General features: G+C 34.7%; 2 protein-coding genes across 4 annotated transcripts; both read left to right on the top strand.

Moving 5' to 3' along the window:
• The first annotated feature begins 443 nt into the window (after positions 1 to 443).
• LOC122591032 (polyadenylation and cleavage factor homolog 4) lies at positions 444 to 7,508 on the top strand. Of its 3 annotated transcripts, none has more exons than XM_043763221.1 (7): positions 444 to 991; positions 2,872 to 2,973; positions 3,059 to 3,310; positions 4,629 to 5,300; positions 5,812 to 6,558; positions 6,634 to 7,185; positions 7,290 to 7,508. In XM_043763221.1, the coding sequence occupies exons 1-7, from the start codon at positions 656 to 658 to the stop codon at positions 7,317 to 7,319; spliced, it is 2,691 nt and encodes an 896-aa protein (XP_043619156.1). In that variant the 5' UTR covers positions 444 to 655; the 3' UTR covers positions 7,320 to 7,508. The 3 variants fall into 3 exon arrangements, with proteins under 3 accessions (XP_043619156.1, XP_043619155.1, XP_043619157.1); XM_043763220.1 differs by having other exon boundaries at positions 4,629 to 5,306; XM_043763222.1 differs by lacking the exon at positions 444 to 991 and having other exon boundaries at positions 3,079 to 3,310; positions 4,629 to 5,306.
• Positions 7,509 to 11,059: 3,551 nt separating this feature from the next.
• On the top strand, positions 11,060 to 13,488 carry LOC122591093 (tryptophan synthase beta chain 1-like). Its single transcript, XM_043763295.1, has 5 exons — positions 11,060 to 11,575; positions 12,010 to 12,366; positions 12,522 to 12,967; positions 13,058 to 13,152; positions 13,251 to 13,488. The coding sequence occupies exons 1-5, from the start codon at positions 11,213 to 11,215 to the stop codon at positions 13,412 to 13,414; spliced, it is 1,425 nt and encodes a 474-aa protein (XP_043619230.1). The 5' UTR covers positions 11,060 to 11,212; the 3' UTR covers positions 13,415 to 13,488.
• The last annotated feature ends 786 nt before the right edge of the window (positions 13,489 to 14,274 follow it).

Genomic DNA, 14,274 nt, shown 5'->3' with positions numbered 1-14,274 from the left:
AATCTAAAAATCTATTATGATAAAAAAATTTAGATGATGTAACTAAAAGGACTGTGTATAAATTATTAGAGTTTTTAAAATAAAAACATTTTTTTTAAATGATAACATCATATAAAACAAAAATAACAATGCAATAAATTTTAATAAAAGAAAATGTTTATGACATCAAATTATAAGTAAAGTAAATAAAAAGATTTAAATTTTAAGAAAAATTAAAAGGTGACATATAAACTTAAACTATTTTAATAAAATGATGATATCCTAAGAATTCCTTTTTATTTAATATAGAAATAGAGATAAATAAGTAATTATATTTTAAATAAATTGAATTTTATTGAATTTTATCAATCAAAAAATATATAAAAATTTAAAACCTTCAAGTTTCTCAAATTCCAATTTCTTGGTTAGATTTTAATTTTATTAAAAATATTTTTGGAAAAGCTTTTCTTTCGAAGATTCTTTAAGCATACACCCTTTGCTGCGACCTGAAATTATTTTCCCAATGTTTTGTGTAGTGAAGAGAGAAAAGCCATGAACTTGTTCACCATCTCCCAAACTTTCTTCAAAACCCTAACCCTCATTCTCATCCAAACGCCACCCCCAAATTAAAGATTCCCCCAAATTGAAAAACCCTAAAAATAGTCAAAAAAACTAAATGGAATCCGCTAGCTATCTAACCAACAATAACAGAAGTAACGGATACAGACCAACCCCTAACGATTCCGTTACAAACAGTAACACTCCAATTGTTGATCGATTCAAAGCTTTGTTGAAAGAGCGTGAAGATGAAATTAGGGCTTCTAACGGCGGGGTTGACAATGATGATGTCATAGTATTGGATACTGAAGATATTGTTGAGTTATATGAAGCCGTGCTGTCCGAGCTGATCGTTAACTCGAAACCGATAATAACTGATCTTACTATCATTGCTGGCGCCCAAAGACGACACGGTGCTGGTATTGCTGATGCTATTTGTGCCCGGATTATTGAGGTCTTAAATTTTCTATCTTTTTATTTGTATCTTCTATATATATTATATTATTATTCGGTAAATTGTTATATAAGTAATATACGATAGGATGCATTCTAGTACTCTACTGTTTTAGTCTTGTATGTGTATGCTAGAATAGTGGTGCGACGAAGGGATAAATTTGAAGTATTAAAATTGTTAAAAAAAACTGGGCAAAGTGGCAGCCAGCTAGGTGGCTTCCAGGTGTATACGGATGATTTTAGGTAGTTTAAGAAATCTAGAAAAGTGCAGTGGTGACGGATAGTTTAGGCAGTTTAAGAATAAGATAAAGTTTATCAAAGAAAATATATATATATTTTGGGCAAATTGTTATACAAATATAATGATATATTTTTGTGCTGTTAGTCATGGCCAAGTTTTATATTTATGTATATGTATTGGGTAAACTTTTATATAAATGATCTGATACAATGTAGTCTTGGGGAACTTTTCATATTTATATGTATTTATTGAGTAAATTGTTATATAGATGATGAGATGCTATTAATATTCATTGGAAACTTTATATATCTATCTATCTATGTGTGTGTGTGTGTGTGTTTAGTGGGTTGTGTTAGGTTTGTATGTGGGAGTAACATAAATAAAGGGGTGTTTGGTTACAAGCGTTGTTAATAATGAAAATTTAACTGCGAGTGGCTATTTTTTCTTGTCAATAGTTAAATGAAATTGTTATATCAATGATTTTGTTTCTATAAGAGTCAAAGACAGTTTGGTTTTATATTTTATTCATCTCGATTGTACAAACTTGTGGCTGTTACAACAACAACAATAACCAATCCCGCTAAAAGTAGGGTATAGGGAGGTGAAATGTAGATATTCTTACCCCTTCCCAAGGGTACAGAGATTGCTCCCCGAAGGACCTCTGGACATCCTCTGCATAATAAGCATGTTGAAAACCTTGTAACCTGTTTTTTACTTCATATTTTGTTTTCTTTTTGATTTTTGTCTGAATCTTCCAAAGACAGTTTATGAGCTGACAGTTTGTCACACTTGGAGTACAGTTACTGTATTTTCTAACGTGACTTTGATGTGGCTTGAGAGTTCAAGCAAACTGTGCTTAGATAAAGCCTCGGTTACTATATTTAACAACAAGCGTGCTATTCTAAATTATTTGAAGTAGTCTTAAAGGACAATTAAAACTGGAATTTTGTACAGCACATGAAGAGTTGATCCTTAATGGCATTGAGTGGTTTAATTCCTCTTAAATGATGAATCCCATAATTCTTAATTAAAGAGTACCTTGAAATTCACAAGGAATTTACTTGTTAACAGTTCTATGATATAGATGAAATATGGAGGTTATTTAAGGAGCCCTGAATAAGTGTATAATGTTTTTCACCTAAATTCCTGTGTTGTATTTGTTAAATATTCATTATATACCTGAAATACTGAGGTTATACAAAGGAACCTATGAATAATGTTTTTCACCTAAATCCATGTGTTGTGTTGGGGATTTTCCATTATTTTAGATGAAAAACGGTGGTTCTTTATAAGAGCCTTTGAATAAGTGTTTTTACCTGTAGCGGCATCCTTGGTGTCCCTGAAAAGCGTTATCTATTTTATTTGCAGCCTTATATTAAATTTTGTATGCTATACCAAATAGGTTGAACTAAAAATTGTATTTTTTTTTGTCGGCATTTTGAACCTGGTGGATGTGAATATAATAGCATAAGCCTTAAGTTTGTATATTGTTCGTTATAATGTCATCATAGCTCTTGATGCTTGTCTGCTCATACCTATATCTGCCTGAGTAACTCATTTGCTTGTCTGCTCATAAAACCTGTGCATGTACATCTTGTTGGTACTTTTTTGAAGTTTATTTTGTTTACTTTTCCATCTAGGTTCCCACTGAGCATAAACTTCCCTCTTTATATCTTCTAGACAGTATTGTCAAAAATATTGGTTCAGATTACGTGAGGCACTTTTCTGCCCGTTTGCCTGAGGTCAGTGGCACTATGTTAGCTCATTTTTCAGATGTATGATTGTATTATATTGGTTTTTCTTTTTTATGTTGATTTCTTCTTCTAGGTTTACTGTGCGGCTTACAGGCAAGTCCCCCCAAGTCACCATTCTTCCATGCGCCATCTTTTTGGTACCTGGTCGACTGTATTTCCATCATCTGTTCTTCGTAAGATTGAAGTTCAATTACAATTTTCTCCTTCAAGTTATCAAACTTCTGGCTTAAGAGATTCCGAATCTCCTAGACCAGCTCATGGTATACATGTCAATCCAAAGTACTTGGAGGCAAGACGTCAACTTGAAAGCTCAACTGGAGATAGTGTAAGCTTTTTGATGGAAAACCACTCTATTTTTTCAGCAGTTTATATTTTAGATTCCCGATTAGAACAACTTTGTGTCGATGTAAGTAACTTCTAGTGTATTTGTTGTTGCTACCTTGAAAATGGGATCAATGAAAATGAATAAATAAGACAGCCAATGAATGGTTAATCTTTTGACTTTCAATACTTCCGTTTTTGTTTATGGTCTTACTTTTTACTGGTTACATACAAGAGGAATTGGTCATTACTAAACTTCCAATTTTAGTAGTGGCAGTCTCATGTTTTCTGCTGCTTGACTGTTAATTTGAGAACCGGATGAAAAATTTGGGTTAAGAGTTTACGTAGGGCTCTTTTAAGAGGAAAGATATTGAATCTAGTACAGTCTGGAATAAAAAATATCCGTATCCCTTTAGTAAATTATACAAAGGCTATACAACAACGGAAAGAACCCAAAGTTCCAAGTTAACAATTTGTACAATAAACAAGTGTTAATGTCTTTGGGCTTATGCTTAAAGGCAGTTTGTATTATAAAGTTTCTTTTAGTGTCAGCTAGCCCATACTTTTTCATTCAAGGATGAATGTGATGAGCGATATAAATGCCGTTGTCATAATATATCATGCAGATATGCAATCAGGCTATTATATGAATTCAATACTTTTGAACCTGACAGGATTCATATTTGGAGATTTTTTAAATTCAGAATTAGCCCAAGGCTATGGAATAGAATTAAACCTAAATTGTAGAGACTTTTTAGATAGGGAAGTTGAATTTTAAGTTAATTGAGCTTAAATTTAAGATAGGAAAGTTTACTTCTGGGTAAACTAAGGGTCTGTTTGGTTCAAAGATTTTAAATGAATGTGGTGGAAAGGAATTTGATATTCCTCATGTTAACTTAATAGGACAAAGATTCTAATTCTGAATTCCTTTTCACGAACTTTCCTTAAATTTGGCGAATCAAACAACCCATAAGCTTCTGATTGGTCGATTGAAAAATCAAAGCCTGTCATCTGCTAATTGAGTTTTAGGATCATTAATATTAAGATGGTGATCCAATCTTTTTTTATGCCTTGTTATGTTGTTATGATAAAACATTTAGCTGGAGCTAACAGGCACATGTTTAACGGATGCTTTTTGTATACTCAGGGCTGCTGTGTGTGGCCTTTTTCTATGTCAACTTTTTAACAGACCCTATCAATTTAACGCTGTAGCATATTTTAGGATATTTGATTCTCCTTTTTCTATGGATGCTACAGAGCAGTGGTTACGCTCTTTCACCTTTTTACTATTTATGCTCTTTGTTATTTTACAATCATTGCAGAAAATTCAACATGCACGGGCGATTTCAACTCCAAAGATTCTTGAACAGACTCTCATTGGATTTGATGAATACGAATCTGAGGCACCGGGTTCAACTAGTTATGTGGGCCGTACTTCTTTCGGGTCTGGTCATGCACGACCTTCATCACCCGCACTTGAAGATTTTTCTATTGTTGATTCTCCTAGAAGGGTTGTCGAAGCAGCATCACCATCTCACCATGGATATGGTTATGGACCCGGTGGTGTGACTGCTGTCGATAATGATGCACGTGACTGGCGGAGATTGCCTGTTGCAGGTAATGGATTTGATATTCAGAGACCTAGAGCTTTAATTAATGCATATGGAACTGATGAGAGAAATAATACGGCAAGCCAGAAGTCTCAACATGGGAAAAATTTAACTATGAATGGGTTAGGCAGCAAGGTTGGTCGACAGACATGGCAAAATGCTGAAGAAGAAGAATTTGAGTGGGAAAATATGAGCCCTACTTTGGTAGATCGTGGTCGTGGTTCTGATCCATTTTCTTCAGCTATCTTGCTACCTGGAAGCTCTATAACAGGTCATCCTCTTCAAGCTAATCGGTCTATGAGTGCGAAGACTGATTTTGGTAGAGTCGATTGGTCTAATCTGGAGCCGCTTCCTTCGGTTGCCCCTAACAATGCACTTACGTTGGTTAGTGTATGATTTTTACTTATGTTTTTTTTTTTAATAATCTGCTCTTCTCCAGTACTTTATTTTGGCATACAATTGAAAAAAGTATATAATTTGAATAGAATAAATGAGGATGTTCAATGCATAGAAATATACCCTGGGTGACTTTCAAACCCCTGTATCCTTTTGACCCATGTTCATGATCGCTATAAATTTTTAATTTGACCTGTTAGTGATAAAAACATCACACAAGTTGATCCACCTATAAGTTGACAGGTTGAACTTGCCACCTGTACTCTAATGCACCAAATTTATTTTGGGTATGTTCTTATGATATTCTGGTCAAAAGCATCTGGTCAATGCTTTCTGATTTTATGTTTTTTTTACAACTTCTCTTGTTGGAGGGGTCAACTCCTTTTGTATGTGGATATTATGAGCCGATGTGCAAAATGGACTGAATAAATGTCTTTGCTGTAAAGATTTTAGTTCTAATAGGCAGCTTGACATAGAAATAATACTTGTCTTTATGCAGTCTGATCGTGGATTAAAGAGGAAGATGACTGGATTTCAAAATGAGCCTTTAGACAACCCAGTTTCTCATTATCCTCAAGATACATTAAATCATTCTCAACATTATTACAATCCTCGTGGGCAAAGACCTCCTCTTGTGGATAGCTATTCAGGTGCCAATCCACAATATCACTCATCTTCGGTATCAAAAGTATCCTGGCGCCCCCCACTAAGTATACAAAAATCTCAACCAGTTCCAGTTCTGCCTTCTCAGCCTTTTCAGAAACATATCAGGATTCAATATGACATGTTGAATGCTAATAGTTCAACAATAAATGACAATGCATTGTTTTCGCATCAGCAGCAGTTTGAAACGGGTGATAGGAGAGAATCAAGTCAACTACCTCAACTTTCCAATCAGCAAATCCTAGGGCAGAACACTAGACTTCCGACACAATTATCGCTGTCTCAAGAGATTCGACCAAATATGGTACCACCTACTTTAGGTTATAATGCAACACGACCTATGCATCGTGGGTATGCTCCTCAAAGATTTGATGCCCCTGGAGGTACTCCTGGAATGCAATCATCCATGCCTTTTCATTTACATGGTGTAGGTTTACCGCCTTTGCCTCCTGGCCCACCTCCAATTCCTCAACATCCTCTACCAATTGCCCCAACGCATCCAGGTGAGAGTGGGCTTTCTAGTCTATTAGGTTCTCTTGTAGCGCAAGGCCTGCTCTCAATGAATAAACCAGCTCTTGAACAAGTAAATTGAATTACCTAACCTATATTACCACTTTTAATTTGTTGCAAATTTATACTTATGTAACTCTATTTATAGGACTCGGTTGGACTTGAGTTTGATCCTGATGTTCTTAAGGCACGCCATGAATCTGCTATAAATGCTTTATATGTTGATCTGCCCAGACAATGCAAAACATGCGGTCTTCGTTTTAAATTGCAAGAAGAACACAGTAACCATATGGACTGGCACGTCACAAAGAACCGGGTATCAAAAAATCGTAAGCAAAAGCCCTCCCAGAAGTGGTTTGCTAAAGTTAGTGTCTGGCTTAGTAGTGCAGAGGCGTTGGGAACTGATCCAGTTCCTGGATTTCTTCTTCCTGCTGAGAATGTCGTGGAACAGATGGGTGATGAAGATATGGCTGTTCCTGCTGATGAGGATCAGAATGTTTGTGCACTGTGTGGAGAGCCTTTTGATGATTTTTACAGTGATGAGACAGAAGAATGGATGTATAGGGGTGCTGTGTACATGAATGCTCCAAATGGAGCAACCATTAGCATGGATAGATCTCAACTAGGTCCTATTGTTCATGCTAAATGCAGATCTGAGTCTTCTGTGGCTCCCGTCGATGATTCTGGCAACAATGGACAGGTATGTGAACTGTTACTATTGTCAAGCTAAGTTGGATTTACTAATTTCCGTACTGTGTAATGTCATCATTTCAAGTGATTTCGAAATCTCATGTGATTTTTCAGGTTCTGACCGGAGAGCGGCTGCATAGTTAGCTATAAGTTCACCCATTTAGGATCCGTTATTGTAACTTAGAAATGAGTTTCTTCATGTTGGATCTTCTTACACCTGCTTAAATGTATGCAGTGACAGAGTCTTTGTACATGTATAGATGGATAAAGTGAATTACCCTTCACATACTCATGCATCAAATGAGCAAGTTACCCTTTTCGAGAGTTGCTATTTTTCTTGTCTTAGTCTTCCCGCAATTGCATGGCGGGATTATACGCAGTTGCAAGAATCACTAAAATATGGATTCATCTAATTTGTTTTTTCTAGGACTAATGGTTATATTTTCCGCAGATGTATGCATCTTGTTGCTTACAGTTGTTTGCAGGTTGGATACTATTGCCAGTAATGCACGCTTATGCACTTGACCATGCTCCCTTTGATCGACTGTGAGAACTGAGAACCCTTGGTGATAGTGTTTTAGTTGATTTGTCACCCCTTCTTCCCCGTCTTTCTGAATGTATTTTCACTATGTGGGTTTTTTAAAATGTATGAATCTATAGTTGGTTTTTCTGTTGGTGAAATATAAACTTAATTTCATGAGCTTCAGCATCGAAGTACTACTACTGCATATATCCATAGTGTTTCTGCATGCGTCCCCATACCCTGCTCCAAGGATTGGGTACTGTTGTTGTGGTAGTGTTTCTGTGTGCGTCCATTGGTTATGCTCTGAGTAATTTGTGGGGCGGTTATTTTTTATTTGGGACTGGGATGGTATTCTACAAAAAATATTTGCTTGATCAATTTCAACTTGAAGCAAATATGTGCACTAATTATCTATGTCAGATTTCATTTTTTTACTAGATGGATACTCATGTAAACACTAATGTGAGAAAATGATAACATAGTATTCGATTATCCTTGTGAAGTATAGATAATAACCAGTGTTAAATATGCATGATATTTATGACATTTTCAAATTAAAAATGAATCACTACATATAAGTAACCAAAAAACCTTATAAATTCAAATATAAAATATATAAAAAAGTAAATTAGTAATTTAAATGTAAACAATGTAAAAAAAATTTTATTATTAGTTTTTTCTTTTTAAAATTATAATAATTTATATTTATATATAATAAAATTTAATTATTTAAACTTAAAAAAATTACATAACATTTTAAAAAAATCTAAGATACATAATTTTCATTGCCTATTTATGGACTACAATACTCATAAATCATAAATGTACATAACACTTCTCATTTTTAACTCTTAATTCTTTGCAATAAAGTTTTTGTTGTTGAAAGTTCGTTTTTCTTTTTTTGTCAGAGCCCGTACCCCATATGTGGTCCCCATCGGGCAAGATATCATCGTGGTAGTTCATAAGGAAAGTCTCTGGATAAATTGCCAAATGACAAAACATCTATGATATTGAATGTCATTTGGGGTAAAACTTACACTCTTTGGATTCTAACCCTGGTTTCCCAAATCAAACCTTTATCGGAGGTCTAGGATGTCACTGAGCTATCTAAATAAGTTTTTATTTTAATTAAATATTAAACTTAAATTCTACAATACATACTTTATTATTTCTTAAAAAATAGTTTAATTGGATTGTTAATGGAATTATAAAAATTGAGTTTTGTTGAGCCGAACAGATGTAAAAACGTTTGATGTGGGATTAGATTGTAAATGGGATGGTGAAGACAACCAGTCCATGCATATTCATTTTCATGTGTTACGAACACGTTTTATGTGTTTCAAACTTTCAATAAGTTGGTTCCTTGGTGGTATCTGGTATATGTTCAATAATGATGTGATTGATAATGTTAGAATGCTAACGATTTATGATACACAATAATACTAGGTAGGGCTATTGTCATCCTGCTTTTATTCCATGATATGTCTGGATGAAACTTAATCTTATCTTCTTGAAGATGACACTCAAAAATAAAAAATATAAATCAACTTAAAGAATTAATCTAAATTTTTTTTTTTTTTTTATCACTTAACTAATGTAAACTCATTCTTTTATCGCGTGATAAATCTAACCGGCCTATTCATTTTTTCTTCATTTTTAAGTGTCATCATCAAATAATTATTAGGTCCATTTGTTAAATTACTTTATAATTTTTTTCATAAATATATCAGCCACACATCTAACTATTTTCTAAAATCAATTCATAAGCCATGATGTGTATAAAATCATTTTCATAAGCCATGATGTGTATTTGACGTTGTACTATTCATCTATATCTACATTTTCGACCTTTAAATACGAGTCTCACAACTTTACAGAGATGAGGATATAAAGATTTCATGTATTAAAGTAAAACCTCTCATATTTTAATATTTTAATTCATTAAAAACATGAGAGACCCAATCATATATTTTAAATATTTATTATACAATAAACAATACTCGTATATAACTAGTTTTGATGTAATGGGTTAACCGGCTTCCCCCCATCTGTTTATGACCGGTTGCAAGTTGCAACCCCATTTTCTTGACTTATCTACATAGAATTAGAACAAGATTTAAATTTTAAACTTAGAGGAAACATATAATTTCTTCCTTCTTACTTCTAGATGATATTCATCTTTAAAACTATAATTGAAGGGTAATGATATCCGTACTACAAATTTTAATAAATCTATCATACAATACAATATTCTGAACACATTGTACAAGTTATTAAAGTACATGTGTGGTAGATTTATCACACCCGTGGTACGAATATCAGTCCTGATAACCTTAAACGAATGTCTATAGTAGGAAATAAATAAAGTTGTGTGTATTGTATGTAAATAACTCGAAAATAATATTTATTGTATGTAAGAATTTCGTTTCAACCAATTAAAATCTGACAAGTGACACTTGTATATGGTTGCCACGTATGTTTTCTTACATACAATAAACATTTTTTCGAGTTGCTTACATACAATACACACAACTTTAGTTTTTTCCTACTATAGACATTCGGTTAAAGATACTTACATTCCAAGAAACTAATCCCATATATATATATATATATACATATGATTGATTAAATCTAAAGTTGCACCTAAATAACTCAAAAGCAATAAAAAAAACAATCACTATGTAAAAAATAATCAATGATTAAACTTGATTTAAAAAGTTTCTAAAAAGTCTTTCAATTTTTGAGGTTTATAATATAACTTTTCACATGTAAAATATATACCCCATTATGCAACTCATCATTTCATCCGAGTTCACACGTACCATATTCACATCTTAATCTGTAATATATATGCTTTTCATTTGATTGTTGCGGATTTACTCAGATGTAACGGTCTAGAATCGGCCTTTAATTTTACCCGAACCAATAACATAATTTCTTATTATTTTAGACGGCCAACAATTTATTTTATTACGAGTATTTCACTAGCTAGGTAGTAGCCAAAACATGCAACAGAAAAAGCACAACATATAATGCTTTAATTGGTTATCTCGATCTTGATCGACAAGCGTAGCTAGGACGACGAATCTAATAAGAAATGAGTATATTTGGACACGTGAATCATACGACATGGGGTTGGACGAATCTAGTAAGAAATATATTTGGACACATGAATCATGCAAACATGGATGGGGACTGGACTAACTAATACGTAGGAAGAATATAATGGCAACTACTACTTAATTATAGCCAGTCGGATCGTCGGCCCCATTTTGAAAGAGTACGTCGTTTGCTCCATATATATATGCATCTCATCAAGGAAAAGTTAAGCCATGCGAGTAACACGCACTTCATGTGCGCTAAATATTACTCGTAATTACCCTAGCCTAGCTATCTACGCACGCACGAAAATTAATTAATGCCTTCAAACCTCAGCCACTATATATATACGTACTAATTACCACATCCATATATAGCTAGCTAGCTCTAATAAATAAAGAATTATATATAGAGAATGGCATGCAATAGTTATACTCAAACTACAATTTCTTCCCTTTCGGATGTTGGAAAAAGGAGGGTTATTGTTTTAGCAAGACTGGAGCCTGCAGTCACTTTGAACACTACTACTACGAACCAGCTGCGAGTATATACTAATCCTAATAATAATTATAGCAGCAGCAGTAGTAAAACCTTTACAAAGACACTACCAATGATCAGTAATATCGTGTCTGCAGATGAGAAAACAATTACTACTCATCCGACTGCTGCAGGGAAGTTCGGAAGGTTTGGAGGGAAGTTTGTAGCTGAAGTCATGATAGCCCCCTTAGCTGAACTTGAAGCCGAATTCAATTCCGCATTGCATGATCATGAGTTTAAGGTTCGTCACCCTATCCGGCCTATATAGAGTAGTCTTAACCTTTGATTAATTTCCTGATCATGTATGCTAACTTTGATGATCATATCGATCGTACGGTTATTCAAATCCTAATTACTAGTATAAATTAAAACAGAGAGAAATATCATCATAATTTTGTAGATGAAACTTCACAAAACAAAGTAACCAAGGATCAAATCTCACTATTTACCTTTGTAGGAGTGAAATACCAGGGTCAATATAAAAAAACCTTTACCCAAAACAAAACAAGTTAAGCAGGGTGAAAACCTTTACCCAAAACAAAACAAGGGGCCAACTTCCTATGCTGCTTCAATTCTAATAAAGCTGCATGCCGGCCTCCAACCGTGAATTAACTGCAGTACTTGTTTATAAATCACCATGCTTATTGATTTTGACATAAATATCAACATTTATAGACGGAGCTAGAAACTGAGCTGAGGGATTACGTAGGACGCAAGACTCCTCTTTACCATGCCCAAAGGCTTACAGACCATTACAAGAACAGCGACGGAGAAGGGCCAGAAATATATCTCAAAAGAGAGGATCTCAACCATGGTGGATCATATAAGATGAACAATGTCGTTGCACAAGCGCTTTTAGCCAAACGTATGGGCAGAAAGAGGGTGATCACAGCAACAAGCGCCGGCCACCATGGAGTTGCAGTTGCCGCTGTGTGTGCCAAGTTTTCTCTAGATTGTACCGTTTTCATTGGAACCAATGACATGATGCAAAAACCATCACATGTGCAACTCATGGAGCTTCTTGGAGCTCAGGTGCGCGCCTTTGTTTTTGTCTCTTGTCAAATCCCTATTCATTTTAAAAATTGTCAAAATAAACAAAAGCTAGCAGAGGGTTCATTAATCTTTTCTTTTGATGAGTATGTGCTAAAGTGGTCTGTGGGGTTTATTAATTGTACGTGCGTACGTAGGTTAAGCCAATTGAGGGAAGTTTACAAGTGGCAGCGTCGGAATCAATGAGGGCATGGTTAGAAAACCTAGAAACCGATTATTACCTATCTGGAATAGCTGTGGGCCCGCACCCTATCCCGAAGATGGTTTGTGAGTTCAACTCCGTAATAGGAAAGGAAACCAGGAAGCAAGCAACGGAGAAATGGGGTGGAAAGCCAGATGTGTTGGTTGCTTGTGTAGGGACTGGCTGCAATGCATTGGGCCTGTTTCATGAATTTGTAGGGGACTGCAGTGTACGAATGATTGGAGTTGAGGGCGGTGGAGTCGCAGGAATCAGTAGTGACTCTCCCGATTTACACTCTGCAAGTCTTGTAAGGGGTGAAGTTGGAGTCTATCATGGATCCATGTGTTATTTGCTTCAAGATAAACAAGGACAAATCAAAACAGCACACTCTGTGGCTAGTGGGTAAGCATGCATTTTGAGCCACATCATTGTTTACTTAGATTCTTAATTTTATTCTAATACGTACTAACTTGTTTTGTGTGCATGTTTCAGATTGGAGTTGCCAGGAGTAAGCCCAGAACTAAGTTTCCTAAAAGATACTGGCCGAATCGAGTGTTACGCAGTTACTGATCAAGAAGCTCTTGATGGTAATTAAGCATACCTATATATATCATCGATCAATATTAATTATACGCACTTAGGGCCTAGCTAATTGTTAGTTGTACTAATTAACCGATTAATGCAGCATATAAAAGACTATGTCGTCTTGAAGGGATAACTCCGGCATTGGAGGCGGCACATGCTTTGGCGTATCTTGAGAAGCTTTGTCCTACTCTGCCTCATGGTGCCAAGGTTGTGGTTAACTGCAGTGGCACCGGGTATAGTGATGTAACCAAAGTCGTAAATTAATAGTATTTTAGTCGAGGAACCTATAAAGTATTATACGTAATGAGAATGGAAATTAATATGGCTCATTGATATGATATTATTCCATAGTGACTGAAGATCAAAAGCAAACATCTGAATTAATTAAATAGAAGCATTTTGTGTTTTAAACAATACTGTAGCACATGTATGATTGTAAAAGTTAGGAATTAGTTACCGGCAGTGTAGTATTTCTTCCTTCTTATTTGAACAACTGATGGAATTTCATTAAAATTATTACTCTACTAATTAAATACAGCTTACTAGCAAGATATATACTACTCGTATATGGTAAAGTCAAAATCAATATATAGAAACAGATCGAGTTGGGGGTTGAGATAGATGATCAAATAGAAGCCATGTATGACTTTTAGTAAATGACAAATTTCACCATTTGCTTATATAATCTGCTGAGCTGATTTGCAGCCTCAAGTGAATATACAAAAAGGAGCCTTATCATTTAAAAATATTACCTATGAATTATGAATACTCTGACTATCTTAAAGTTTAGACACATCTTTTGTATTATTGGCTTCAAATGAAAGAGGACGACGTGATGAGCGTGATAGTGTAAGTTTTTTAATTTATCTGGCGTATGGTTATTGAGATAAAAATATTTTTAGTCATCAAGTAAAAGTTGAAACTTTTGAAATGGAGAATTCAAGTTCAGGCCCATGGGTAATGGGCTTACACGATGTCCCCGTTAAAAAGTTGTGACATATTTTTGTAGTCCACATGATTTCTGACACAGCAAAGTTGGGGTTGTGTCAACATGAGGCTAAGGTGGCGCCACCCAATCAAACTCATTGGAGTGAAACGTTGAATAATTAATCATTTTATCTATA

This window comes from Erigeron canadensis, chromosome 3 (genome assembly GCF_010389155.1).
Source record: "Erigeron canadensis isolate Cc75 chromosome 3, C_canadensis_v1, whole genome shotgun sequence".
In the NCBI taxonomy this organism is placed as follows: Eukaryota; Viridiplantae; Streptophyta; class Magnoliopsida; order Asterales; family Asteraceae; genus Erigeron; species Erigeron canadensis.
Note: the sequence above shows the minus strand (reverse complement) of the source record. Positions and strands in the feature narration are given on the sequence as shown.